The following is a 26,548-nucleotide window of genomic DNA, read 5'->3' as shown; positions in this document are numbered from 1 at the left end:
GTTGACATTGACTTTTAGGATTGCTACTTCCAATAGGTGGCACTAGCGTTCTAGTCCTCTTCCTCTCTGAAGAGACAATTTGCATGAATATGCCTGTAACACCATAATGGATTCACACTAAAAATATTAAAAATAATGGATTTTTTAATTTGTGGTGCAAGTCCTGCCGTATTACGCTTTTGTCGACTAAACAAATCGCTTGGTTTGCTCTGAGCTCTACAAGCATAATCGGTGCACTAGATTAATAAATGCCCACAAGCTGTCTCTGAGCAGTGGTGATGCACAACAGAATGGGGGTGACCTTATCCAGAAATTATTACTTTTACCGTAGTAAATACAGCGAACCAACGATTTAATGAGAACCTTTCCGATTAGATCAAGAATCCCTTTCTCAAACCAAACTTTAGCAAAAGCTTCGCTGATGTTACAGGATGAGATCTTAACCTGTCATTGGCAAATGATATATGGCACGCTTTCTGGCTGAAGGCTCTTCCTTCCAATCTCCCATACACGTGCTTGCTTGTAAGTCATTTCTGGTGACTGATTATCTACGCTAAGGTCATCAGATTTGGCATGTTCAAATTCAACAACTCAATCCTTCTTTTTTCCAACAACTTAGGGCAAACTTGGAACATCACTATAAACATTAGATCAGTGTTTCTCAACTCCAGTCCTCAAGACCCACCAACAGGTCATGTTTTCAGGATTTTCTTAGTATTGCACAGGTGATGGAATTAATGCTTAAGCAGGTGTTGAAATCACCTGTGCAATGCTAAGGATATCCTGAAAACTTGACCTGTTGGTGGGTCTTGAAGATTGGAGTTGAGAAACACTGCGTTAGATAGTCATCGGGTCTTGTCATACTCACAGTTTTGGCTGACTTTAATCTAATGTTTATGGTGCCTTGTTCAGTAAGAAATTAAACATTTTGTTTGTAAGATAATATTCAAGACTGTAAGTGAATATACCACATAAAATGACAATTTCAATTCGTACCTGTAGTCTTTACCACTTTAGTGTTGTATAGTGCCTAAAGAAATGAGACTCCTCTCTATGGTGTATATCAATGCTAAATTATGTTATCCTCAATATGTGTGCATACATATTAGTTTTTATATATCACAATCTGTGCTTCATTTTTAATGCATAGAAAATTACCTAAAGCAACTCTTGCAGCTGATGCATCATAGTTGATCCAGAAAGATACCCAGGACAGAATAGTAATCAGTGTGGAAGGCATGTATGTCTGCAGAATGAAGTAGCCAATGTTTCTTTTAAGACGAAAACTCAATGACAATCTAGGATACGAACCTGAAAATAATAACAAGACATCAAGGGTGCAATCAGAATTATTAAATCCCCCAAAAGCAGCAAATGATGTATGGTAGTGCCATATAGAAGGTCTTCTGCAAGATGAAGGACCCTCACTGTAGGCACTACACTATTTACTGTATAGTCTTCCTCTACAGAACCACATCTAGTGTTGGTTTCCTCAATCTCCGGCTGCCACTATGGCTACACCTAGATGGGACTTGGCCTACCCCAGTATTACTGCCAACGTGGTGAATTCTTACCAGTGGAGAAGACAACTTTCTTTGACACCATCTTGTAATCAACAATTGAAAATTGAGGCAGCTCGATCTTTTCCACTCCTGTGATTGCTTTATCTCCTCCATTCCAGTAGAACTCTATGTCGTCTGTTGTATAACCATCTGTAAAAGAAAAGAAAAAAAAGTTATAGGTATTCATAAAATAATAATAATACTAAAATATACAATCCACAACTTTATATATTCATTGTTAAAATTAGAGTATATAATTGCAGAATAAACACATGTACATAGAAAACAGATAGATGCGGCTCAGAAATATTTGCATTGTGCACGAGTGGTTTCTGTCATGTGTGTTGATGTATGATGACATTTTGCACTACCAGGTTGAGGGAGACAGAAGTGCTCTGCAAGCTGTGGATGGCAATCTGTAACACTGGAGGCACAGATGGTCATCTTGCATTTTTCTGTCCTCTCTGCCTCATACCTTCCTTTGGGTCTAGCAGAACATACCATTTGTGCACTTGGAGCCACATGATAAATAAATGCCTTCTGTTGCTTGACTGTTTATTTGTTGATACAGGCAGTCATTTCCTTCTGCTTAAACTAGGGTTTGCTGCTTTGCTCGGAACAATTAGATTTGTGGACAGCCTGGTCCTGCTGACGATGTCCAGCTCAATGGTAGCAGAAGGTCCCTTTCATCATCTTTTCTTTTATTGAAATTGCTCCAGATTGTATGGGACTCTCCTTAATCAATCAATCAATCAATCAATCAATCAAATTTATTATCGCCAAGTACATATTACATATATACAAGGAATTCTTTGTGGCAAAGAGGCAACATAATATATAACAACAGATACAACAAGTAACATCTAACAAGACAGATACAGTATATAGTCTACACATGACGATTTAATTGTTGAACAGAGAGTGGATAGAAGCTGTTCATATGGCGGTTGGTGCTGCATTTGGGGACTCTGAAGGGAGTAGTTGGAATGAGGAGTGTCCCGGGTGAGAGGGATCGGATGAAATTTTCAATGCGTGGGATCGAATACTCTTATCATAAAGATCCTGGATTTTAGGCAGGGGGGAACCTATAATTCTCTCTGCTGTTCTGAAAGTCCTTTGTAAGCGGAGATTGTCATGCGCAGTGGCTCCCCCATACCAGTCTATCAGAGAGGAACAAATCACAGATCTGATGACAGCATTAAAGAATAAGATCAGCAGATTCTTAGACAAACCATATCTTTTCAGCTGACGCAGGAAGAACATCCTCTGTTGTGCTTTTCTTATAACAGCATCCACGTTTTTCCCCCATTTAAGATCATGAGAGATGATAACACCAAGGAATTTGGTCTCTGTGACCCTAAGAACCACTTCGTCATGGATGTAGATTGGAAGTATCTCATGTTGATCTTTCCTAAAATCCACAACCATCTCAACAGTTTTTTTAGTGTTGAGTACAAGATTATTGGCTTTACACCAGTCACATATTCTTTCCACCTCACTCCGATACAAGTCTTCAGCATTTCCCCTGATGAGACCAATCAGTGTCATATCATCGGCAAATTTCAAGATTTTTACTGAGTCTGCTGAAGAGATGCAATTATTCGTATAGAGAGAAAACAGTAACGGGGACAAAACACACCCCTGAGGTGCCCTGATGTTTGTGACCAAGGTGTCCGAAGTGAATGGTCCAACTTTTACACTCTGTATCCTGGCTGTCAGGAAGTTATAAATCCACAAGCATAAGTTGAGAGGGACTCCAAGAGCTACCATTTTCTTATGAAGTAAATTCGGATCAATGGTATTGAACGCTGAGCTAAAGTCCATGAAAAGAATCCGGACATATGAGTGCAGTTCATCTGTATGATCCAAAATGTACTTCAGTGCCAGATTGACAGTGTCGTTTGCCGAATGATTCTCCTTATAGGCAAACTGAAGCGGGTCCCATAGCTTCTGCGTGAATTTTATCAGGTGGGACATCATAATTCTTTTGAAGACTTTCATAGCTACCGATGTGAGTGCTACTGGTCTATAGTCGTTCAACTCAGAGGATCCCACTTTCTTGGGGACAGGGATAATTGTGGAATTTTTCCAACACTGAGGTACAACGCACTCTTTCAGTGACACATTGTATATATTTGTCAGTATAGGGGCAAGCTGGGTAGCACATACTTTCAGACACATTGGAGATACACCATCAGGGCCAGGTGCCTTTTTGACCTTAAGTCCCTTCAGGATGCGTATCACCTCTGCCTCGGAGATCACTACTTGGGTGTTGCACAATGAATGATAGATTGTTGTTGGCCTTAATTTACTTGGACCATGACTTCTTGATGAAAAGCTTTATAATTTTAATTGGTTCATCATAAAGAAAGTAGTTTGTATCCCTGCCCAGGATCATTTATACAGGCCAATAAACATTCCTGATCATCAACATGCCACTGATCAGCCTTGATTTGGCAAAAGCAATCGTTCTTTAGCTGATTGGATTATGTTCGTATCAATTCAGTCAACACTAGCAGTGCTACTACCCTCTTACTGTCTAGGGCACTCTGTGGCAGGAACCCCAAACTCTTCTAGGTGCCATCAGGTGAGCTAAGGGATGCAGAATACCTAAAATCCCTTGAGGCCATGGCCCAGATATGATATGTACAACCAAAGTGGCTCTATAGAAGAGGAGGAGGTCATGTGACCAGGCCCAGCATGTAAATTAAACATATATATTATATGCTGAAAAAAGAGAGAAGAATGCACCTCCAAAAATCATACAGTGATCTAATGTCGCTAGGCAAAAATATACACTGAAGAAAATGGTAAAATCCAGCAACCGAAAAAGTCATAAAACTTCACATTTATTAGGAGATTTAAAAAATGAAAAGGAAAAATTTTAAAAACTATGATAACGGTTGACGTGTTTCGAGCTACACTAGCTCAGCTCTTGGTCATGATTAGTTTTGCTGGACAAAATTGTTGGCACCATTTCAAAATTGTGGGTTAATAACTTTGATTCAAGTATGTGATGCTCGTTCAAACTCACCTGTGGCGAGCAACAGGTGTAGGCAATATTAAAATCTCCCATGAAAAGGTAAAAAGGTGAGAAATTGACTCAGTCTTTGCATTGTGTGTCTGTGTGTGCCAAACTAAGCATGGAGAACAGAAAAACAAGAAAAAAATTATTAAAAGTATCAAAAATCTCAAGGTTATTAGTCCTTCTCCAGAGGTCTTGATGTTCCTTTTTACACAGTGCGCAACATAATCAGGAAGTTTACAAACCATGGCACTGTAGCTAATATCCTTGGACATGAACGACAGAGAGAAATTAATAAAAGGTTGCAATATAGTCCAGATGGTGGATAAACAGCCTCAGTCAAGTTCGAAATTCCAGCTGTCTTGCAGGCTTAGGGTGCATCAGTGTCAGCGTAAACTATGTCAGTGTTTGAATGAAATGAAACGCTATGCAGGACTCTCAGGAGGACACCAATTCTAGATTGCAGGTGGCCAAAATTTAAGTGAGCAAACCAAAATCCTTCTGGGAAAGCATATTGTGGACAGATGAGACCATGATAGAGGTTTTTTAGAAACGAACATCACTCTACTGTTTGCCAAAAATGGAATAAGGCCTACAACGAAAAGAACACAGTACCTACAGTGAAATATGGTGGTGGTTCAAAGATGATTTGGGGTTGTATTGATACCACTGCGCTAGGTGCCTTGATTGTTTGAAAGGTATTATTCTATAAATAATTCTAAATAACTGTGTAAGGCATTATGAAAACTGAAGATTACCAAGGGATGTTATGATGCAATATGATGCTCAGTGTTGGAAAGCTTGGCTTGTGTCTTAGGTGATGGGTCTTCCAGCCGGACAATGACCCCAAACATACTTCAAGAAGCACCTAAAAATGGATGGAAACAAAGTGATGCAGAAACCTGAAGTGGCCAGCAATGTGTCTGGATTTAAATCCCATTGTACACCTGTGGAGACATTTTAAAACTGCTGTTGGATGAATGCACCCTTCAAATGTGAGTGACCTGAAGCAGTTTGAAAAAGAAGAGTGGTCCAAAATTCCAGTTGAGAGGTGTAATAAAGCTTGTTGATGGTTATAGGAAGCAATTGATTCCAAAGGGATTGTTCCAACAGGTGTGCAAGAAAATATTGAGTTGAGGGTGGCAACAATTTTGTCCACTTTTGGAATTTTGTGCGAAATTATGTCCAGTTTGTCTTTTTGTTCCTCTGTTTTTTTGGCTTGTTCCAATACACACAAAGGAAATAAATGTGAACAATAAAAACAGGTGTAATTGCAATCATTTTCTGGGAGAAAGACTTCATTTTCTGCAATGATTTCAAGGGTGCCAACACTTTCGGTCATGACTGTATAATGATGAACTGCCTAGATTGTAAAATTAATAAGATGCCGACTGTCTGTACATAGTGATTCAAGTATGTAGTGTCAAATACTGCTTGTACAAGAGGATGGTGGCTCACTGTTGCACAGGGAGGATTCTCCTGTTCTCCTGAGGGCCAGTCCAAGCCTATGGTACTATACAATATTACTTATTTCCTGCATTACTTCTCATTGAATTGTAAATATTTCCTCTTAGACTGCAAAGGTATTATTATTATTCATATGTATGGAGAACAACTCCACCTATTTTCTATGTAAATTTAGAAATAAAAGATTTGAGAAATTTATTCTTTGCCCCTTACTGTTCCTGTAAACTGTGCAAGAACCAATACAAGCCAAGCAAGAGTATTTCAATACCCATTATATAATGGAATGCAGATGTAATTGTATAATTAGCTTTCATTTCATTTTAGCGGATGCCAATATTGTTAATGACTGTAGGACAGGAATCTCGCCTTTCATGTGTCAGAAGTTAATTCTCCGGGCTCACAGCAGATTCTGCGCCTATAATGTGTTTTCCAGTTGGCTGCCAAAGCAGAGAGGAGCGCTCAGGGTGTCATTAAATGTGATGTCCTGCCAGAAGTTTTGTTAGTAAACCAGAAAATCAAAGCCCAATCCAGCGACTTGACAGGATGGAATATAGATTGTTTCATTGAGGATTTGACACCATTTTGTCACATTGGGTATAAAACATACCAGGGAAATATGCTCATAGAGAATAGAACAAAAAAAAGGAAGACATTATCATAAAAAATATTCTATATATGAGGGGTAAATAAGCAAATACCGGAACATAAGATTCAGTATTATTGAAAGAGCCTTACAGTTATGGCAAATCAGTGTAATTAGTTGTACCGTTCACCATTATTCCTCACGCATCAATCCTTCACTGTTCTCAAAATCTCTGTTCGCTGTCATTTAACGGGAATCTTTATTGTTCAATCAAGGAGACAAAAATCAGTAAAGGTCACGGGATAGTTACAAACTTGTAGGGTTCGCTATTTATAGTGGTGTGAGACAAGGGAATAACTATAGTAGATGCAAGGATTCGCAATTGCACATAGGTCCGGAGCCTAGGGGGGCCCAAAAGTTTGCTTTGGCTCATATGAAAAGACCAATATTATTAAATATTTGCAATAATTGGGGGCCCCATTGGAGGTTTTCCATTGGGACTCATGAGCTTCACGTTACGCAACTTGAAGAGAGGTGTGTCCTACAGCAAAGAGGTCTATCCTGTCACTCTGTTATCATCAAATAACCAGGACACATATGTAGCCTCTGGAAGTAAATAATGCTGGTTCCTATAAACTGTATGTAGAGATTTTGGTAATGAATTGATACTAAAAGTATAACTTTTTATACACTAAATAAGTTTAAACTTCTCACCTGTAATTTCTCATTGTGTCCTGCTAACTGCGCTGAAGTCAACCTGACTTTGGGCACATATGCATTCTGCAGACCAAAGGGCAGTGCACCTCTCTTCTCTTCGAATGTGCCAGGTGCCCCTGGGGTCACCTCCAGTAAGTTATAAGATCTTTTACGTCTGACGGTTTTGACATAGGCATGATAAGAAAGCTAATCCTCGGCTGCATAATGATACGCTAGTAGTTTGTCACCCCATAACTAGTGGCAGGTTTCTCTAACAGCTCATGCCACAATATTTTGGGTAAGACCATATGAATACTTTATCAGTGCAATAAACTACCAGACTACTTGTAGTCTATCAAACTAAAATTAAAGAAAGCAGGTGGCACTCATAAATGGGAAACGATCAAAACTCCAGTGAAACTATTAAGAAGCCATATGTGCACCAGGCAACAATTGGGCTCCACAGAGCCTTTCTCAAATCTTTCTATGGAGTTGAAATGTTGCCTGTTGCACATGAGACTTATTAAAAGTTTCACTGGATTTTTGATTGTTTCCAATTTTTGAGTGCTGTCTGCTTTCTTTATTTTTATATTACCTGTTTTGTTTGGGTAACAATCAGCAGGCTGGCACCTATCCTTAAGGTCTCCTTCACATGTCCGGGTTTGCAGCATGTGTGACGTCCGATTTTTCTCATGGATACCACACACCCATAATAACCAATGCCACAGTGCACAAGTCCGTTTTTTGTAGCAGCATGAATGACAAGAGCCAATACAAGTCTATGGGTGACAGACTGATGGTAAGCACTGATAACACACTGATGTAAAACACTGAGGGTACAGTATTGGTTTTTCACATACATGTTATGATGCTGCATTCTATCTATCTAAAAAAAAAGCAAAAAAGTGAGAGCAGCACATAAAATTACAACCAGGGTGCAAGGCCACCCAGGCAGTCACCAAACCTCAAATAGAGATCCAAGAATCAGAGAGAGCACACCATTTAACTCCTTTACCCCCGAGGGTGGTTAGCATGTTAATGACCGGGCCAAGTTTTACAATTCTGACCACTGCCCCTTTATGAGGTAATAACACTGGAACGCTTCAATGGATTCCAGTGATTCTGAGACTGTTTTTTTGTGACATATTGTACTTCATGATAGCTGTAAAATTTCTTAGATATGACTTGCGTTTATTTGTGAAAAAATGGAAATTTGGCGAAAATTTTGAAAATTTCACAATTTTCCAACTTTGAATTTTCATGCCCTTAAATCTCAGAGCTATATCACACAATATACTTAATGAGTAACATTTCCCACATGTCTACTTTACATTAGCACAATTTTGGAGCCCAAAATTTTTTATGTTAGGTAGTTATAAGGGTTAAAATTTAAACAGTGATTTATCATTTTCTCCTATATGCAAGTAAACCGCTGTTTGGGCGCATAGTAGAACTTTGAATGGAAGGAGCGTCGTTTGACTTTTCAATGCAAAATTGTCTGGAATCGAGATCGGATGCCATGTCGCGTTTGGAGAGCCTCTGATGTGCCCAAAGAGTGGATCCCCCCAGAACTGACACCATTTTGAAAACTAGACCCCCCCAAGGAACTTATCTAGATGTGTGGTGAGCACTTTGTATCCCCAAGTGCTTCACAGAAGTTTATATCGTAGAGCCGTAAAATAAAAAAAAACAATTTTTCCACAAAAATGATCTTTTCATTCATCCCCAATTTTTTATTTTACAAATTGTAACTGGAGAAATTGGACCCCAAAAGTTGTTGTCCATTTGCGCTGATATCCCACATGTGCAGGTAAACCACAGTTTGGGTGCGTGGCTGAGCTCAGAAGGGAAGGAGCACTGTTGGACTTTTGCAATGCAAAATTGGCTGGTATTAAGATCGGACACCATGTCGCATTTGGAGAGTCCCTGATGTGCCTAAACAGTGGAACCCTCCCACAAGTAACACCATTTTGGAAACTAGACCCCCCAAATAACTTATCTAGATGTGTGGTGAGCACTTTGAACCACCAAGTGCTTCACAGAAATTTATAACGTAGAGCTGTGCCATCTTCCCTGGCTGTGCCGGCACCCACTCTTCCCCAGGCCGCACCCGTTCAAGCTGACATCTGTGGCCTGTGCATAGGGGATCCGGAAGCACCCATTGCTACGGAAGCTGAATGGATCCACAAAGTAATCTGGGAGAAGAGGAGGTGAAAGGGCTGCAACCTTGAGGAGCTGCAGCGCCCCCGTTGAGGAACCGCATCAGACCGGATGACCTGCGGCATCGTCCGGTATCTGAACAGAAGAAAGAGCTACAGTTTCCTGCAGGAGTTGGAGACTGGTGCCAAAGTGTATATCAATGCTGGGTCTCTCATGTTCCGCATCCCTAAGAGGGCAGAAAGCTCTATATGGGGTTCAAGGACAATGGCATCTAATGTGGCCACTGGTCGATGGCCATATTTGTATGTTTCTCCCTCCTCCCAGTTTGTTTGCACCCATTGGTGTCTCCGTTACTGGATCACTGGACCAAAACCCTATGGGGGTTAGTAGCGGTGGACTCCGGATGTGGCTGCTGGACTGGGTGCCCCTTAACTGTGTCCCCAGCTTGGCCCTTGGACTAGCCCCATGTTAAAAAGATGAAGCTCACCATCGTTAAGGGGCCCATGGTTTGTTGAGAGGAGGGAGAGGGATACTGTCGGGCCTGAGTAGAGTCCACCAGTGTAAAAGGGCAAATCTCCTCTTGCGGACTATCGACCCATATAGAGAGAGACTGTGACTTTGATGTTACATTATACCAAGGTTCCCATGGCCAGGAACAGCCATGCTTAAGGATGGGGGGAGTGTAAGGAGGTGGCAGGTCCCCTTAGTTGTGCCCTCACCATCTCTGTGAGGCTCCCCATGCACCTTACATAAATGTATTCTGCATGTGTAGTATATGTTATGCCATGTAAAACAAATTGCCTTATATTGATGTGTTGTTTACATTGGTTCATGGTGCGAGTTCCCTTTAAATGCTAATGTATTCATTGCATTCACTACTGCCTGTACTTAATTAGGGACAGAACTAGTTAACTAAGTTGGCTGGGCTTGCATCCTCGAGAGAAGAGGAAGCTTCTTCCTGTTCAGAAGCTCGGGTGTGCTAGCCTAGAGCAGACATGTTGAATAGATGGGCACTGCCAGACTCCCAGATGGCAGAGATCTGTTGCCCCGGACTCCAAAGACTCAAGAGGGGTCCACATGACTAAACAGGACTCAAGGACCACAACATGGGCCCCTGTACTTCGCATGGGCCCCAGCTCAAGGGACTATAAGCATCCAGATTCCAGCAAGTGGACTGATTGTCTAATCTCGGCTACCGTGGCCGTAGTGGGTATGGCCGTGGATAGTGTCAGGGAAAGAGCAGGAAGCCAGTGTTGGGTCTTCTTTTCTACTACCTGTTCCTACTTATTTACTATTACAAAGCATAAAATAAAGTTATCCTTGTTGGATCACAGCGGTGACTCTGGATTTTGATTGCTGGACTACAGTAACCAGTGGGAATGAGCTGTGTCAGTCGTGTCTATTTATGTAAAAGGGGCCGGGGGTGCTCGCTGAACACTTGCTCAGTGGACTCTGTCTGTGGACTGTGCCTTTAAGTAACTCGGCCATAACTACCCCACCCGGTGCCACCTTGTTACACATGATCACATAATATCCACGTAAATTGTGTGTGACACTCCCTACTTAAATTTACCGGCACCCCTCACTGCACACCCCCCCGGAAGAAGCAAGCAGCGAAACGACGCCCGTCGGGCAGGAGGGTAACACAGCTCTGCTACATCACTCTTGGCCAGCACCAATACAGTTGTGGCCAAAAGTATTGACACCCCTGCAATTCTGTCAGATAATACTCAGTTTCTTCCTGAAAATGATTGCAAACACAAATTCTTTGGTATTATTATCTTCATTTAATTTGTCTTAAATGAAAAAACACAAAAAGAATTGTCCTAAAGCCAAATTGGATATAATTCCACACCAAACATAAAAAAGAGGGTGGACAAAAGTATTAGCACTGTTCGAAAAATCATGTGATGCTTCTCTAATTTGTGTAAATAACAGCACCTGTAACTTACCTGTGGCACCTAACAGGTGTTGGTAATAACTAAATCACACTTGCAGCCAGTTGACATGGATTAAAGTTGACTCAACCTCTGTCCTGTGTCCTTGTGTGTACCACATTGAGCATGGAGAAAAGAAAGAAGACCAAACAACTGTCTGAGGACTTGAGAAACCAAATTGTGAGGAAGCATGAGCAATCTCAAGGCTACAAGTCCATCTCCAAAGACCTGAATGTCCCTGTGTCTACCGTGCGCAGTGTCATCAAGAAGTTTAAAGCCCATGGCACTGTGGCTAACCTCCCTAGATGTGGACGGAAAAGAAAAATTGACAAGAGATTTCAACGCAAGATTGTGCGGATGTTGGATAAAGAACCTCGACTAACATCCAAACAAGTTCAAGCTGCCCTGCAGTCCGAGGGTACAACAGTGTCAACGCGTACTATCCGTCGGCATCTGAATGAAAAGGGACTGTATGGTAGGAGACCCAGGAAGACCCCACTTCTTACCCCGAAACATAAAAAAGCCAGGCTGGAGTTTGCCAAAACTTACCTGAAAAAGTCTAAAACGTTTTGGAAGAATGTTCTCTGGTCAGATGAGACAAAAGTAGAGCTTTTTGGGCAAAGGCATCAACATAGAGTTTACATAAGAAAAAAAGAGGCATTCAAAGAAAAGAACACGGTCCCTACAGTCAAACATGGCGGAGGTTCCCTGATGTTTTGGGGTTGCTTTGTTGCCTCTGGCACTGGACTGCTTGACCGTGTGCATGGCATTATGAAGTCTAAAGACTACCAACAAATTTTGCAGCATAATGTAGGGCCCAGTGTGAGAAAGCTGGGTCTCCCTCAGAGTTCATGGGTCTTCCAGCAGGAGAATGACCCAAAACACACTTCAAAAAGCACTAGAAAATGGTTTGAGAGAAAGCACTGGAGACTTCTAAGGTGGCCAGCAATGAGTTCAGACCTGAATCCCATAGAACACCTGTGGAGAGATCTAAAAATGGCAGTTTGGAGAAGGCACCCTTCAAATATCAGGGACTTGGAGCAGTTTGCCAAAGAAGAATGGTCTAAAATTCCAACAGAGCATTGTAAGAAACTCATTGATGGTTACCGGAAGCGGTTGGTCGCAGTTATTTTGGCTAAAGGTTGTGCAACCAAGTATTAGGCTGAGGATACCAATACTTTTGTCTGGCCCATTTTTGGAGTTTTGTGTGAAATGATCAATGTTTTGCTTTTTGCTTCATTCTCTTTTGTGTTTTTTTAATTTAAGACAAATTAAATGAAGATAACAATACCAAAGAATTTGTGTTTGCAATCATTTTCAGGAAGAAACTGAGTATTATCTGACAGAATTGCAGGGGTGTCAATACTTTTGGCCACAACTGTAGCTAAATGTTTATCCATCGGCTTTGCCCAGTTAATAAATGTATTATAGGGGAAATTATCCTAGCCTTACCTACGTGGATATTATGGAATATAAGTCCTTGGATTTATCAGATACCGCTGCTAACTAGAATAGGATAGCCACTACTTATGATTAGAGTTGAGCGATACCGTCCGATACTTCAAAGTATCGTATCGGATGGTATCGGCCGATCTTTAAAAAAAGTATCGGTATCGCCGATTCCGATACCGGAAGTCCCATTCAAGTCTATGGGACTTCCGGTATCGGAATAAGAAAAACCCTTTCCTGCCCTTGTACAGCCTCTCTGGGGTCTGTACGGGCCTTTCGGGGGGCTGTGCCGGCCTGCCAGGGGGTCTGTGCAGGCTCCGGTGGTCTGTGCCGGCCTGCCGGTGGTCTGTGCAGGCTCCGGGGGGCTGTGCCGGCCTGCCGGGGGGCTGTGCCGGCCTGCCGGGGGGCTGTGCCGGCCTGCCGGGGGGCTGTGCAGGCTCCGGGGGGCTGTGCCGGCCTGCCGGGGGGCTGTGCCGGCCTGCCGGTGGTCTGTGCAGGCTCCGGGGGTCTGTGCAGGCATCGTCCGATGGGACTACAAGTCCCATCGGGCGATGCCTGCTACCATGACAGTGATTGACACATTAGCCAATGATGGGACAGTAGTAGTCCCATCATCCGGCTAATGTGTTAAATGTAAAAAAAAAAAAAAAAAAAAAAAAAATTACATGCTACATACATACAACATGCATACTACATACATGCTACATTCATACTACATGCAACATACATACTACATATATACTACATGCATGCTACATACATACTGCATGCTACATACATACTACATATATACTACATACATACTACATGCATGCTACATGCATCATACATAACACATATATACTACATGCATGCTACATACATACTACATGCTACATACTACATATATACTACATGCATGCTACATACTACATGCTACATACATACTACATATATACTACATGCATGCTACATACATACTGCATGCTACATGCATGCTACATACATACTACATACATACTACATGCTACATACATACTACATATATACTACATACATACTACATGCATGCTACATACATACTACATGCATGCTACATACATACCACATACATAACACATATATACTACATGCATGCTACATACATACTACATGCTACATACATACCATATACATACTACATGCATGCTACATACATACTACATGCATGCTACATATATACTACATGCATGCTACATACATACTACATGCTACATACATACTACATATATACTACATGCATGCTACATACATACTACATGCTACATACATACTACATATATACTACATGCATGCTACATACATACTACATATATACTACATGCATGCTACATACATACTACATATATACTACATGCATGCTACATACATACCACATATATACTACATACATACAATACATTCATACAATACATACATAGACATACAGTACATATAACATAGAGTAACATACTTACCAATACTTGTCACATTGTTCCCCGAAGCCATTGTCTTTCCGGAATAAATATTAACATAACAAACCACAAAAATACTCACCCACGATCCGAAGCAGTCCACGAGTGTGTCCCACGACGATCTTGGGTAGAGAACTGCAGCATCAGCTGTTGCTGCTGTTCTCTACTGGCTGCAGGAATCCAATGACGGAAGGTAGGTATCCTTCCGCACTGTATTCCTCCGCCACTTAAAAAAAAAAAAGTCCCTAGTCTCACTTTATGCCATTGCTGTGTGGGAAATTCCCACGCAGCAATGGCATAAAGTGAGACTAGGGACTTTTTTTTTTTAAGTGGCGGAGGAATACAGTGCGGAAGGATACCTACCTTCCGTCATTGGATTCCTGCAGCCCGTAGAGAACGGCAGCATCATCTGATGCTGCAGTTCTCTACCCAAGATCGTCGTGGGACACACTCGTGGACTGCTTCGGATCGTGGGTGAGTATTTTTGTGGTTTGTTATGTTAATATTTATTCCGGAAAGACAATGGCTTCGGGGAACAATGTGACAAGTATTGGTAAGTATGTTACTCTATGTTATATGTACTGTATGTCTATGTATGTATTGTATGTATGTAGTATATATGTGGTATGTATGTAGTATGTATGTAGCATGCATGTAGTATATATGTAGTATGTATGTAGCATGCATGTAGTATATATGTAGCATGTATGTAGTATGTATGTGGTATGTATGTAGCATGTAGTATGTATGTAGCATGCATGTAGCATGCATGTAGTATGTATGTGGTATGTATGTAGCATGCATGTAGTATGTATGTAGTATGTATGTAGTATGTATGTAGCATGCAGTATGTATGTAGCATGTATGTAGTATGTATGTAGTATATATGTAGTATGTATGTAGCATGCATGTAGTATGTATGTAGCATGTAGTATGTATGTAGCATGCATGTAGCATGTATGTAGCATGTATGTAGTATGTATGTAGTATATATGTAGTATGTATGTAGCATGTAGCATGCATGTAGTATGTATGTAGCATGTATGTAGTATGTATGTAGTATATATGTAGTATGTATGTAGCATGTAGTATGTATGTAGCATGCATGTAGTATATATGTAGTATGTATGTAGCATGTAGTATGTATGTAGCATGCATGTAGTATGTATGTAGTATTTTTTTTTTTTTTTTTTTAACATTTAACACATTAGCCGGATGATGGGACTACTACTGTCCCATCATTGGCTAATGTGTCAATCACTGTCATGGTAGCAGGCATCGCCCGATGGGACTTGTAATCCCATCGGACGATGCTTGCACAGACCCCCGGACATCAGCACAGCCCCCCGGCAGGCCGGCACAGCCCCCCGGCAGGCCGGTACAGACCCCCACAGGGTGCACAGACCACCGGCAGGCCGGCACAGCCCCCCGGCAGGCCGGCAGAGACCCCGGGCAGTCCACACAGCCCCCCGGCAGGCCGGCACAGCCCCCCGGCAGGCCGGCAGAGACCCCCGGAAGGCCCGAAATGACGGCGCATCATGATGCGCACACACCGCGCATCATGATGACGTCAGGCCGTCAATCAACTGAACTTCCGATTCCGATGCCGAATTCCGATATTGAAAAAATATCGGAAGTCGGTATCGGAATTCCGATACAGCAAGTATCGGCCGATACCCGATACTTGCGGTATCGGAATGCTCAACACTACTTATGATACAATATATTTGCACATTTGTTTTCCTGCACTGGGTTAATCCTTATCTCTTTACAGTCTTTTGGCCACATTGGTTTTCCACTATGTGATTTTCTGTATGTCACTTATGAAGCTTTGTATGGATTATACCAGTATATATTATTAATTGTCAGCACTAATAGATTTAATATAGTGATGGCCTTTGTGTCGTTATGTTGATTTATACGTACAGTTCTGATATTGATTGATATTACCGTGCTGTGCCTTTTGGGCTGTGCTCTTCCCTCCCTGTTTTTTGAGGCTTTAGCCCTGTCTATTTATTAGTATCCTATCACAATTTTTAACCTGTTATTAATAAACAGTTAATATTTTTTGTCTCACTTTTGTTGGAATCTCTTCTGGTCTAGTGGCAACTTGCCACAACAGACAATTGTTGATAAATACTGAAATAGCCTATTAGATCATACTGATCGGCATGTTCTGGGATAATGATGAAGATAACAGTGCAGATACAGCATAAGTGGATGTGCTCATGTTATGTACAGATGGGCCCAATGATATTTAGTGATATTGGATTTTCTTGGTACTGATTTGACTTACTTAAATTTATTTAGTTGTGTAACGTGTTCTTTACATTTTCTATATTTTTTAGACTTAAATAGAAAAAAACCTCACATGTTAATCAATTCCCCAGTACGTCGCATCTTGGGAAATGTTGCAAAACTTGCTAAATACCAAACGATGCCAATCTGGGTAATCTCTAATTATAGGTCCAGTGGACTTCGGAATGATAAAACCTATATTCTGTGTTGACTCAGAGGAAGCATTGCAGAGGGCTATGGTAAACGATTCCGCTCTTCCATGTCCTTAATATGCTAATGTTTAATTTCCTCTGACAGATTAATGCAAGCCTCCGTATGCTTCACTGAGACTAATTGATGGGAATATTCCAGTTACCAAGAGAAGTGGTTTAAGTCTAGATCATTGATTTTAGAGATTAATTATTTAATAAAAAGCTAAATGCATGTAGAAATTTCCTGTCCTGCATTATAGTTTTGTACAAAATTTTTAAATTTTATTTTACGTTGCAGTCTAAAAACTAAAAGAAATTTTATTTCCCCAAGGGGCAATTGGGATGGTGCAGGATATGAATTGTCTGTAATAGGACCTTTATAAATAGCATAGTTTGCTACATGTTACATTACTATTATTGAGGTTGATAGGCTTTTCTTAATGTGATAATACTAATTATATATAATATTAATATTTTGGTGTGCATTGTTAATTTTTTTCATTGCAGATCAGCTGCTGCACTGTTCATCTTCAAGAAAAAACAAGCATTATACCTAAAGGGTAATCTGCTTTAACAATTTGCACTATTGTAATTAATATCTTCGTATTTTACATATTTCTCTACGTTTAAAATATTCCTGTCAAGTATATCTTCAGAATAAGCAACCATATAAGGTATGACATTATTGTAGGCATTATGTCTTGTGTCCTTCATTTTTTTCACCAGTTTTCCCCATTGCAGGCAGTATATCTAATTTTAAGTTCTCCCTGACTAGTGGGAGAAAACTAGATGTTGTGATGTCTTCCATATACAGCACCAAGAAACAGAGGGATTCCTGCTTTTCTTACCTGTGTTTAGGACTTATTCAGAACTAACAGCAGCATATAAGATAATATACTTCCATCTGGAAGAATTCATACAGCAGTACTGATCTGTGTGGCTGTAATTCCAGTTCCTGGATTAGCTAAAAAACAACATGATTTCTCCATTTCTGTCTCTGCTTGTTTTGCCACCATGCTCCTCACTCCTCCACCCTCTCCTCTCCATAGGCTTCAATACCTAGGAGTAATATGCTGCCTGTCTTTCTTTGACCAAGAAGGATTTGAGTAAATGTTGGATGGTGGATGGTTCAGGACACATGGGGTAGGGGAAGACATGTCCATAAGTGGAGAAACAAGATCATTTCTCCAAGAGACTTCAGTCCTTTTTAATTTTCATTATTTGGACACCTGCCAGCAGCGTGACGGGAGGTGCAGATATTGCTGACTTTCTTTTAAAATACATTATGGTGAAACTCCAATTTTCCTTGTTTTTGCACTGCTCTTCATTGGAATAATAGAGGTTGCAATTTAATAACAAGTGCCTTCTACACTGGCAAAAGTGCATAAAAATTTGGTCCTTCAACCCTCACATTGATAAGAACATTTCTCCGATACGATATATACAGAGCAGAGTTTTTTCAAAATTGCTTGCGCTATTGATTTTGCAAAGTTTCTTGAAATGACAGCGACCATTTAAATTATTATTGATGGCACATTATAAAGGTTGCTTTATCATGACATCTTCATTTTGAAATTAAGCAGGCAATTAAGCAATTAGCTGAACAACACAGAACTTATGTAACCCCGGGTGATCAGCTGTTTTTGCATAGGGAAGCTGCACAAAGAAAATGTCAAAGTAGAAAAAAAAATCTAAATCCATCTCTATTAAAATTTATTAAACTATCTCATTCTTTTTTTTTAACATATTTACGATATTATAGCCCCATTAACTTCAAGGACCAAGATATTTTTGTCTTTGTGCACCAAAAAAATTGCATCGTAATTTGCAGGTGAAATCGGTCGTAGCAGTGAAATTTGGTCACTCATTCTCTTACATGCGACCTAATACAGTAAACATTTAGAAAATTCAGGCTTCTTATATATAATGAAAAAAGTGAACATTCTTACATATTGGATCCCTGTGCAGGTGCATAAGCTGCACATGTGATATTTTTGCCTCGATGATCAGTGAATTATTGAAATAATTGTAATTACCCCAAACGTATATCGTAAGTACAATTAAAAAAATCATATATATAATGGGTGTTGATCATAAAAATAATGATATAATAATAATAATAATAATAATAACAATAATAATAATAATAAAATAATAAAAAAAAAATAGGTCCATTTGACCACCGATACCTATGAAAAGATCCATGTATTGCGCACTTCCTACTAATAGTTTAGGCTTTTACTATTTAACATTATTACTCTGCATTTGCTAGAAGTTCGTGTACCTGTTTTTATTCAATAGACAGCAAGCATTTAACATGTAACCGATGTGTGCGCAGTGTACTGACATAAAGTCCAAAAATCAGCAAGCATGAAGAATAAATTAGACCTCTTCCCGCGAGAGGGTGTTCCCTTCCACTGAATTGGCTTTCAGATCTGGTTAGAGAGCTCTGATTTTCAGCTGCCATGCTGTTTCTGACTTAAAGATAACTCAACCATTTCACGTAATGCAGCTGGCTGACAATTTTGCCTCTTACATACAGTTACAACAGCAGAAAAACGAATGACCTACTAAAATCAAACGTTGTCAATCCCATATAGAACCGACCAAGAGAAATCAATAAAAGTATCTGTGCTGTAAAATGCTTTTGCAGAAGCTCTCTTCTCCTTTTTTGCTCTATTTGTCACGTTAACTCATTTATTTAGAGCAGTGCTGTCTTGACATCTTGTAATATATTGTACTGGTTTATCTAATGTGACAGGCCTTGGTTTCACTTACTGGTCATAAGAGAAGTGTAGTTGTAATCTTTATCAAGGCAAGGTAAAAGTTATTAGTCTTGTGCCTGCAAATTATATACATGCGAATTACAATTATAGGGTGAGAGATAGTTGAACAAAAATGAAAACACGTTATTTAGCTGCAAACATTTGTAAAGAGACTGAAGGAAGAGTTCCTGAGTTTTGTGTATAATATTGAAATTACGCAGAGTAAATGTAAATAATGCAATGGAATTAGGGAAAATACACCCAAGTGTTCTCATAGAGCTTAGTTTGGTTATTTCTGCCTCCAGTGTAAGATAATTATACACACCATGATCATACTCTATAAATGTTGCTACTATTAAATAAGATCCACTAGAGATTATCTCCTCTTTGATCAGGTGTAAGGTTGCGTTTAGAAGGCTATATAGAAAAATGGAACAGTCGGTCCAACAAACTGCAGACATGACTGGCTCGGTGTGCAGTTCTATGTGCTCATCTGCATTGCGGATGTGTGCTGGAGCTGACTTTGCATTGCATATATTAGTCTGGTCTGTAAATTGGACCAGAATAGTGCTTGCTGTGATTTTTTATCCTTGCAGACCATCTGTTTATGTGGAAAATCAACCATGCACACTGGCAAATTGGCTATAATGTGTCTTTATGCTCTCTGCGTGTAGCCTGTTATCTGTTCATCTGAACAAGCCCTAAAGCAGGATAATAAAAGGAGCACTCCAAGAAAAAAATACATTGCATTAACTGCTTGCAATGCAGAAATACTAGATACTGGATTATTCTCAACATTGACAGTTAATACCCATCCACAAAATAGGTATTTACATATTAAAACTCACATGGATAAAACCCCCACTAATTGAACAAGGCCCTGATATGCCCTGCATGAAAGAGCCTGCTCCAATTATTGTCAATTGTACTGGCAGAAAAAGCAGAGCGCTGCATTCAACTTATTGCAACAGTCCCACAGAGAAAATTACTAGTAGGGATGAGCGGATCAGGCAAAAACTTGAAATCACCTGTTCATGCATTTTTTTTCTTCCTGGGAAATTTGATTTGTGGAGACGTTTTTCTGTGTGAATTTAACGCCAATTATTACAATCTGAGTCTCTCCAGCCCCCATAGCATTATAATTATCACATGTAAAAAAAAATGTTACACTCAACTTGCTACTAACCTCTTCAGCCCCACTGCTACTCACTGCCAGCCATCCAGTCCTCATCGCATCTTCAGATCGACATCAGCAGGGATGAAATTCTTGTCCTCGGTTGCCAGTCTGAGGCTCCCGAATTTGCTAGGTCCACGAGGGTTCTGCCCATATACCCACAAACACAACGGCATCATATGTCTCGGCATGGGACACCACCATTGTGGACCCGTGCACAGAAGCCTAAGGATTTCCCCACTGCCGACATCAATTCGAAGATGTGATGATGAACCAACAAGTGGTGGAGAAGAGAGCCGAGGAGCTGGAGAGATGAGTATATGAATTATTTTTTGGTTTAGAATTTTATGGTTCAGAAAAATGTTGGCTGTCCTTTTCGTGAATCCTTGCGAATGAGGATTTTTGCAAAATTCAAGTAGAATTCAATTCCGTTCAAATGTATTCGCTAATCTCTTATTAGTAGCATATATGTTTGCCCATGCATGTAACTGTGCCTGGTGCTACAACTTTTTCACCCATTAATCAGAAAGCTATTACCTACTTTGTAACTCATTAGTTTCCTCAAACAGCACTTTTAAATAGCAAATTTTGGTTCCTCCCGTGTACAACCTTATTCACAAGAGCTAAATAAATAAAATAATGCATATTGAACTATTGTAAAAATAAGTACCGTATGTGAATGTGAATTATCATACATTGTGACTTTTTCCAGAATTTACCCCAACAAATCCAATATGTGTTGAAATATTATAAAGTACTATTATTCTAAAATAAGGTAACAGGATTATACAGCTTATACAGCTTTTACATCCTTACTACCACCTCTATTAATATAGGATCTTCTTCTCAATTGAGAAGAATACCTGCAATGGGTGCCTTAATTTCTATGGCAAGCAGAAAAATGATTTGTCACCAGGCAATACAACATGTTAGGTAACAAAATGTTCTCACTTGATGAGCACAGTGCAAATTTAAATTAAACTGGCAAATTAAATTCCAATATTTCCATCTAATCTATTTCCTAAAATTAAGTCTTCCGCTCAAACTGAATTTTTTCCAGAAAAATATCAATGAAGTTATGTGATCTCAATCTCCCCTGTAACTCACCGAGGAAACATGTAACCCGACAGTCCTGCCTTTCTTTTTTTCCCAATTGCTAAGCAAGGCACAATTATCTAGACTAAAGCCTATTTTTCCATTTAAAGAGAACCTGTCACCAGGTTTTTCCCATATGAGCCAAGGCCAGTACTTGTAAGTAGAGATGAGCGACTTTGCCTTTTTTATGGTTGAGTCGGGTTTCATGAAACCCGACTTTCTCAAAAGTCGGTTCGAACGAAATCGGCCGACTACAGGGAAAAGTCGGAGGCCGACTGAAACACAAAACCCAATGCAAGTCAATGGGGAAGCAAAGTCGGCAGGGAGTGGAGGACAGTAAACACACCTACAGTGCCCATTTCAATGCCAAAAACATCAATTCTTATTACTGAAGCTTGTCAACCTTAATTTTACTTCATAATAATAGTTACGCATTGAAAACTGGGGGTTATTTGGCTAAAGTTGTGGGGGGTAGGGTTGGCTCCAGGTTTTCGTGTGCCCTGGGCCAAAGAGTGTCAGTGCGCCCCTTTAACACATACTGTACCACAACTCATGATGCTCCGATACGGCACAGAAATATAGGTATAGTACAATGACAAATACTTCACTGCTTACATGACATGACTGATCTATTTTAAATTGTACAATAGCTAAAAAAAAGGACAGTATATTACTCCATACAGTATTATGGCCACCACATTGTGCGCCATACAGAATAATGAGCCCCATATATTTCTCCATACAGAATAATTGGCCACATATAATGTTCCATACAGTATATGATGAGCTTCACATAATGCTACAGTATATGATGGTCCCCATGGATGATGCTCCAGTGTGTTATGGGCCCAAATAATGCTCCACATATAATGGGCTCCATTTCTAATGCTCCAGTGTATAATGGGCCCCGTAAATGCTGCTCCAGTGTCTGATGTCCCCAATCTGGAATGCTCCAGTATATGATGGGCCTCAAGGATGATGCTCCAGTGTCTTATGGGCCCTAATAATGCTCCATATATAATGGGCCCCATTTCTAATGCTCCAGTGTATCATATTCCCCATAGATGCTGCTCCAGTGTCTGATCTGCCCCATTTAGAATGCTCCAGTATATGTTGGGCCTCATGGATGATGCTCCAGTGTCAGATGTTCCCCATTTTGAATGCTCCAGTATATGATGGGCCCCATTTTAATCAACCCAGGCATGGTATGTGAAAAGAGATCCATGGAGTAATCTGAAGTGTGTGCTGCCACATCCTTCACTTTTGGTGTGGGTGAAGGACACAAGGAAAGTGGTTGCTTCTGACCAGAAGCCCGCACTTACGACTCAATGCTTGCATTTTTTTAAACTTCAGAAGAGGAGGCGATAGAGCTGGAGGCTGTTTCAGCAATGTAAGCCAAAAACAGTTCCTGATGCTCCGGCTTTAAAAGCAGTCTACCTACTCCCAGAAAACAGAGCCTTACAGGCCTTCCAGAGCTACACCATGACGCAGGCTCAACACCTCCTGCATTAGCTGCTATTGTGTTTTTGGCACTACCAGCAGATGCACCACCACCACCATCAGTACCAGGTGGCTCCCCATGCCCACGTCCGTGTCCTCTTCCACCATACTTCCTCATGTTTTAGAAAATTGACCAAAAATACCAGCAGATATATGGTACTGTATCAGAAGCGTACAGCTCTATACAGTCTAGGGATAACAGTAAATCTCTGTATATATTTCATGAGTCATACACAGACACTCACAGGCTCAGTATGGATTACCCAATAAAATAAAAAGGTAAAAAAGGGTACAGTATCACCAGATACAAGGTATATATAGTATAGTGTAAACATTCTGAATCTCTGTATACATTTCAGGAGGCAGACACAAACGCTCTCAGGCCCAGTATGGATTACACAAGAATATGAAAAGCTGTAAACAGGTAATGTAACACAAGCATACAGCTGTATACATTGTTGGCCAAATTTGAAATCTCGGTATATATTTCCGGAGTCACCCTCAGACGCTCACTCAATCTGGGTTTGACCATAATAAAAAATGTTGAAAAAAAGGTACTGGATAACAAGGTAGCAAGTATATATATTATAGGGTACAATTGAAATCTCCGTATACATAGTCCCGTAGTCAGTCTCAGACGCTTACTCAGTATGGATTTGACCGTAATACTAAATGTCGAACAAAGGTACTGTATAACAAGATACAAGCTGTATTGAGTATAGGGTAAAAATTGGTATCTCCGATTCACTGTGTATATAGAAGGCGTAAACCACACACGCTCACTGACAATGGATGATACTGTAATACAAAATTTAGAACAAAGGTACTGTATCAGCACATACCAGGTGTATCCAGTCTAGGGGTAATTTTAAATTTCCATCTATACTTCCGGAGTCAGACACAGACACTCACAAGCTCAGTATTTATTACACCAGAACTTAACAAGTAGAAAAAGGGAAAGGTAGTCGAAGCAAACAACAGGACACAGTGTTGTGGTACTTTTAAATCTTCGTATATATTTCAATCTCAGTAAGCCAGTCCAGACTCTCCGCTACTGGAAACTACATGGATACAAGTACAGACGGAAAGTCGAGTGTTAGCAGAAATTTGGGAATCACTCATCGTGGGAAAACCTCCCGGCACATGTTGCAGAGGCGATGCAGACCCTCAATTACTGTGTCTGTCGAGACAGCGAAAATGGTTCTTTGTGAAGAAAGGATTGCTTTATCGCAGTAGCGTGGATCACATCACCGTTACTCGTCTCCATCAAACTGTGATCACAGGGAGAGATGTAGACATGGTCCTCACTGCCTATCATGATGTGTCTGGTCATTTTGGAGTGCAAAAGACAGAAGCCACAGACCGTAGGCGATTCTATTGGATTGGCATGAGAGGAGACATTGAAAAATGGTGGCAGGAATGTCACACATCTGTGACTATCACAACTGTGAAAGCTGATCATAAAGCACCACTGCATCCACTTGTAAGTTGATGTCCATTACAAATGGTAGCCTTTGATCATCTGAAGGTAGAGGCCAGCCGGAAAGGCCATAGCTACATCTTACCCATCATCGATCAATAAACCAAATTTGTAGTGGCCGTCCCTGTGAAAGATTTAACTGCCCAGACTACACAGCAGTGGAGCAGGGAGAGGTAAGTATTGCAACTTGCAAGTGCTGTGACCATGAGCAAGTGGGGGGCCCACTTGTGGGCGACGGTACTGGCACAGGGCCCCTCATAGTACGCTGGTGTGTCTGATGGTGAGTGGGCCCCCCAACCATCAGAGACACTATATTGTACTATGTGGGGCCCTGTGCCAGTGCCGTCGGCCATCTGTGGGCCCATCCACCTGTTCAGAGCAACGGCACTTGCCCGGGGGCGCCAGGTGTTGACCCGAGCCATTGGGGGGGTGGACAGCCCACTTAGGGAGGTTTAAAAAATGTCATATGTTGATGTGTTGGCTGGACATTCAGCTGCTGCAAAGGGCAGAATTGGGCAAGTCCGAGGAAGAGGAGGACAAAAGCGAGGCAGTTTTCTGGCAACCTATGTGTCATCAGGGGAAGGTGGGACAAAATCCTTTGAAACCCGTGCATGGTTCATTTTAATGAAGGTTAGATCATCAACATTTTGGGTAGACAGATGGGTCCTTTTTTCTGTCAGGATTGATCCAGCAGCACTGAAGACTCTTTCAGATAACACACTAGCAGCAGGGCAAGTGAGCTCCTGTAAGGCATATTGTGCCAATTCAGGTCAGGCGTCCAGTTTAGAGGCCCAATAGTCAAAGGGGAATGACCTGTGAGGAAGATCATCGATATGGGAGAAGTAGTTTGTAACCATAGTTGACAACTGCTGTCTCCTGTCACTTTTAATCGAAGCAGTATTAGCAGTCGTGTGAGCGGTACTTGAGAAATCATTCCACAATATGGTCATTAAACCCCTGTCTCCAACGCCACTTCGGCTGTGTGCAACACGAACACCTCTTCCATTGTGCCCACTACGACTCGTGGGAGAACCAGCACCGCTGCTGTGTGCTGGGAATGCCTCAAACAAACGGTTTACCAGAGTTGCTTGTTTGTTAGCCAATATTATCTCTAGGTTCTCCTGTAGCATGATGTTGTGTAATTTGCCTTTGTAGCATGGATCGAGGATGCTCGCCAGCCAGTAGTCGTCATCCCTCATCATTTTGGCAATGCGGGGGTCACTTTCTAGGATCCGCAAGGCATAATTGCACATGTGGGCCAATGTTCCAGGTGTCAATGATGCACTGCCAGTGGTGGGTGGAGGAACACTTTCTGGCAAATCCACATCCCTACAGTCATGCACAAACACTGTACATGACCTTGGAACGTCAACATTTTCTCTTGCCCCCTGAGAAGCATCCTCCTGCCCAAAATAATCATCCCCGTCATCCTCCTCCTACTCCTCTTCCTCCTCCACCTCATCCAGGACAGTTCCCTGACCAGACAATGGCTGACTGTCATCAAAGCTTCCCTCCTCCTCTGCTGCAGATGCCTGATCCTTAATGTGCGTCAAACTTTGCATGAGCAGATGCATAAGTGGGATGCTTATGCTTATGATGGCGTCGTCTGCACTTACGAGCCATGTGCATTCCACAAAATAATGAAGGAGTTTACAGAGGTCTTTCAGCTTTGACCACTGCACACCCGACAATTC

The 26,548-nt window shown here is 40.9% G+C and overlaps 1 protein-coding gene across 1 annotated transcript in view; it reads right to left on the bottom strand.

The window, feature by feature from the left end:
- GABRB1 (gamma-aminobutyric acid type A receptor subunit beta1) overlaps nt 1-26,548 on the bottom strand; it is a 694,328-nt gene that overhangs the window by 33,127 nt on the left and 634,653 nt on the right. The window contains exons 6-7 of the mRNA XM_073583457.1: nt 1,575-1,712; nt 1,159-1,311 (exon numbers count right to left, since the gene is read on the bottom strand). Coding sequence (XP_073439558.1) covers nt 1,159-1,311; nt 1,575-1,712 — 291 coding nt within the window. The remainder of the gene's footprint in view (nt 1-1,158; nt 1,312-1,574; nt 1,713-26,548) is intronic.

This window comes from Dendrobates tinctorius, unplaced genomic scaffold (genome assembly GCF_039654945.1).
Source record: "Dendrobates tinctorius isolate UK_male_01 unplaced genomic scaffold, ASM3965494v1 ptg000079l, whole genome shotgun sequence".
In the NCBI taxonomy this organism is placed as follows: Eukaryota; Metazoa; Chordata; class Amphibia; order Anura; family Dendrobatidae; genus Dendrobates; species Dendrobates tinctorius.
The sequence above is the reverse complement of the archived record's forward strand: the minus strand, read 5'-3'. Positions and strand labels throughout refer to the sequence as shown.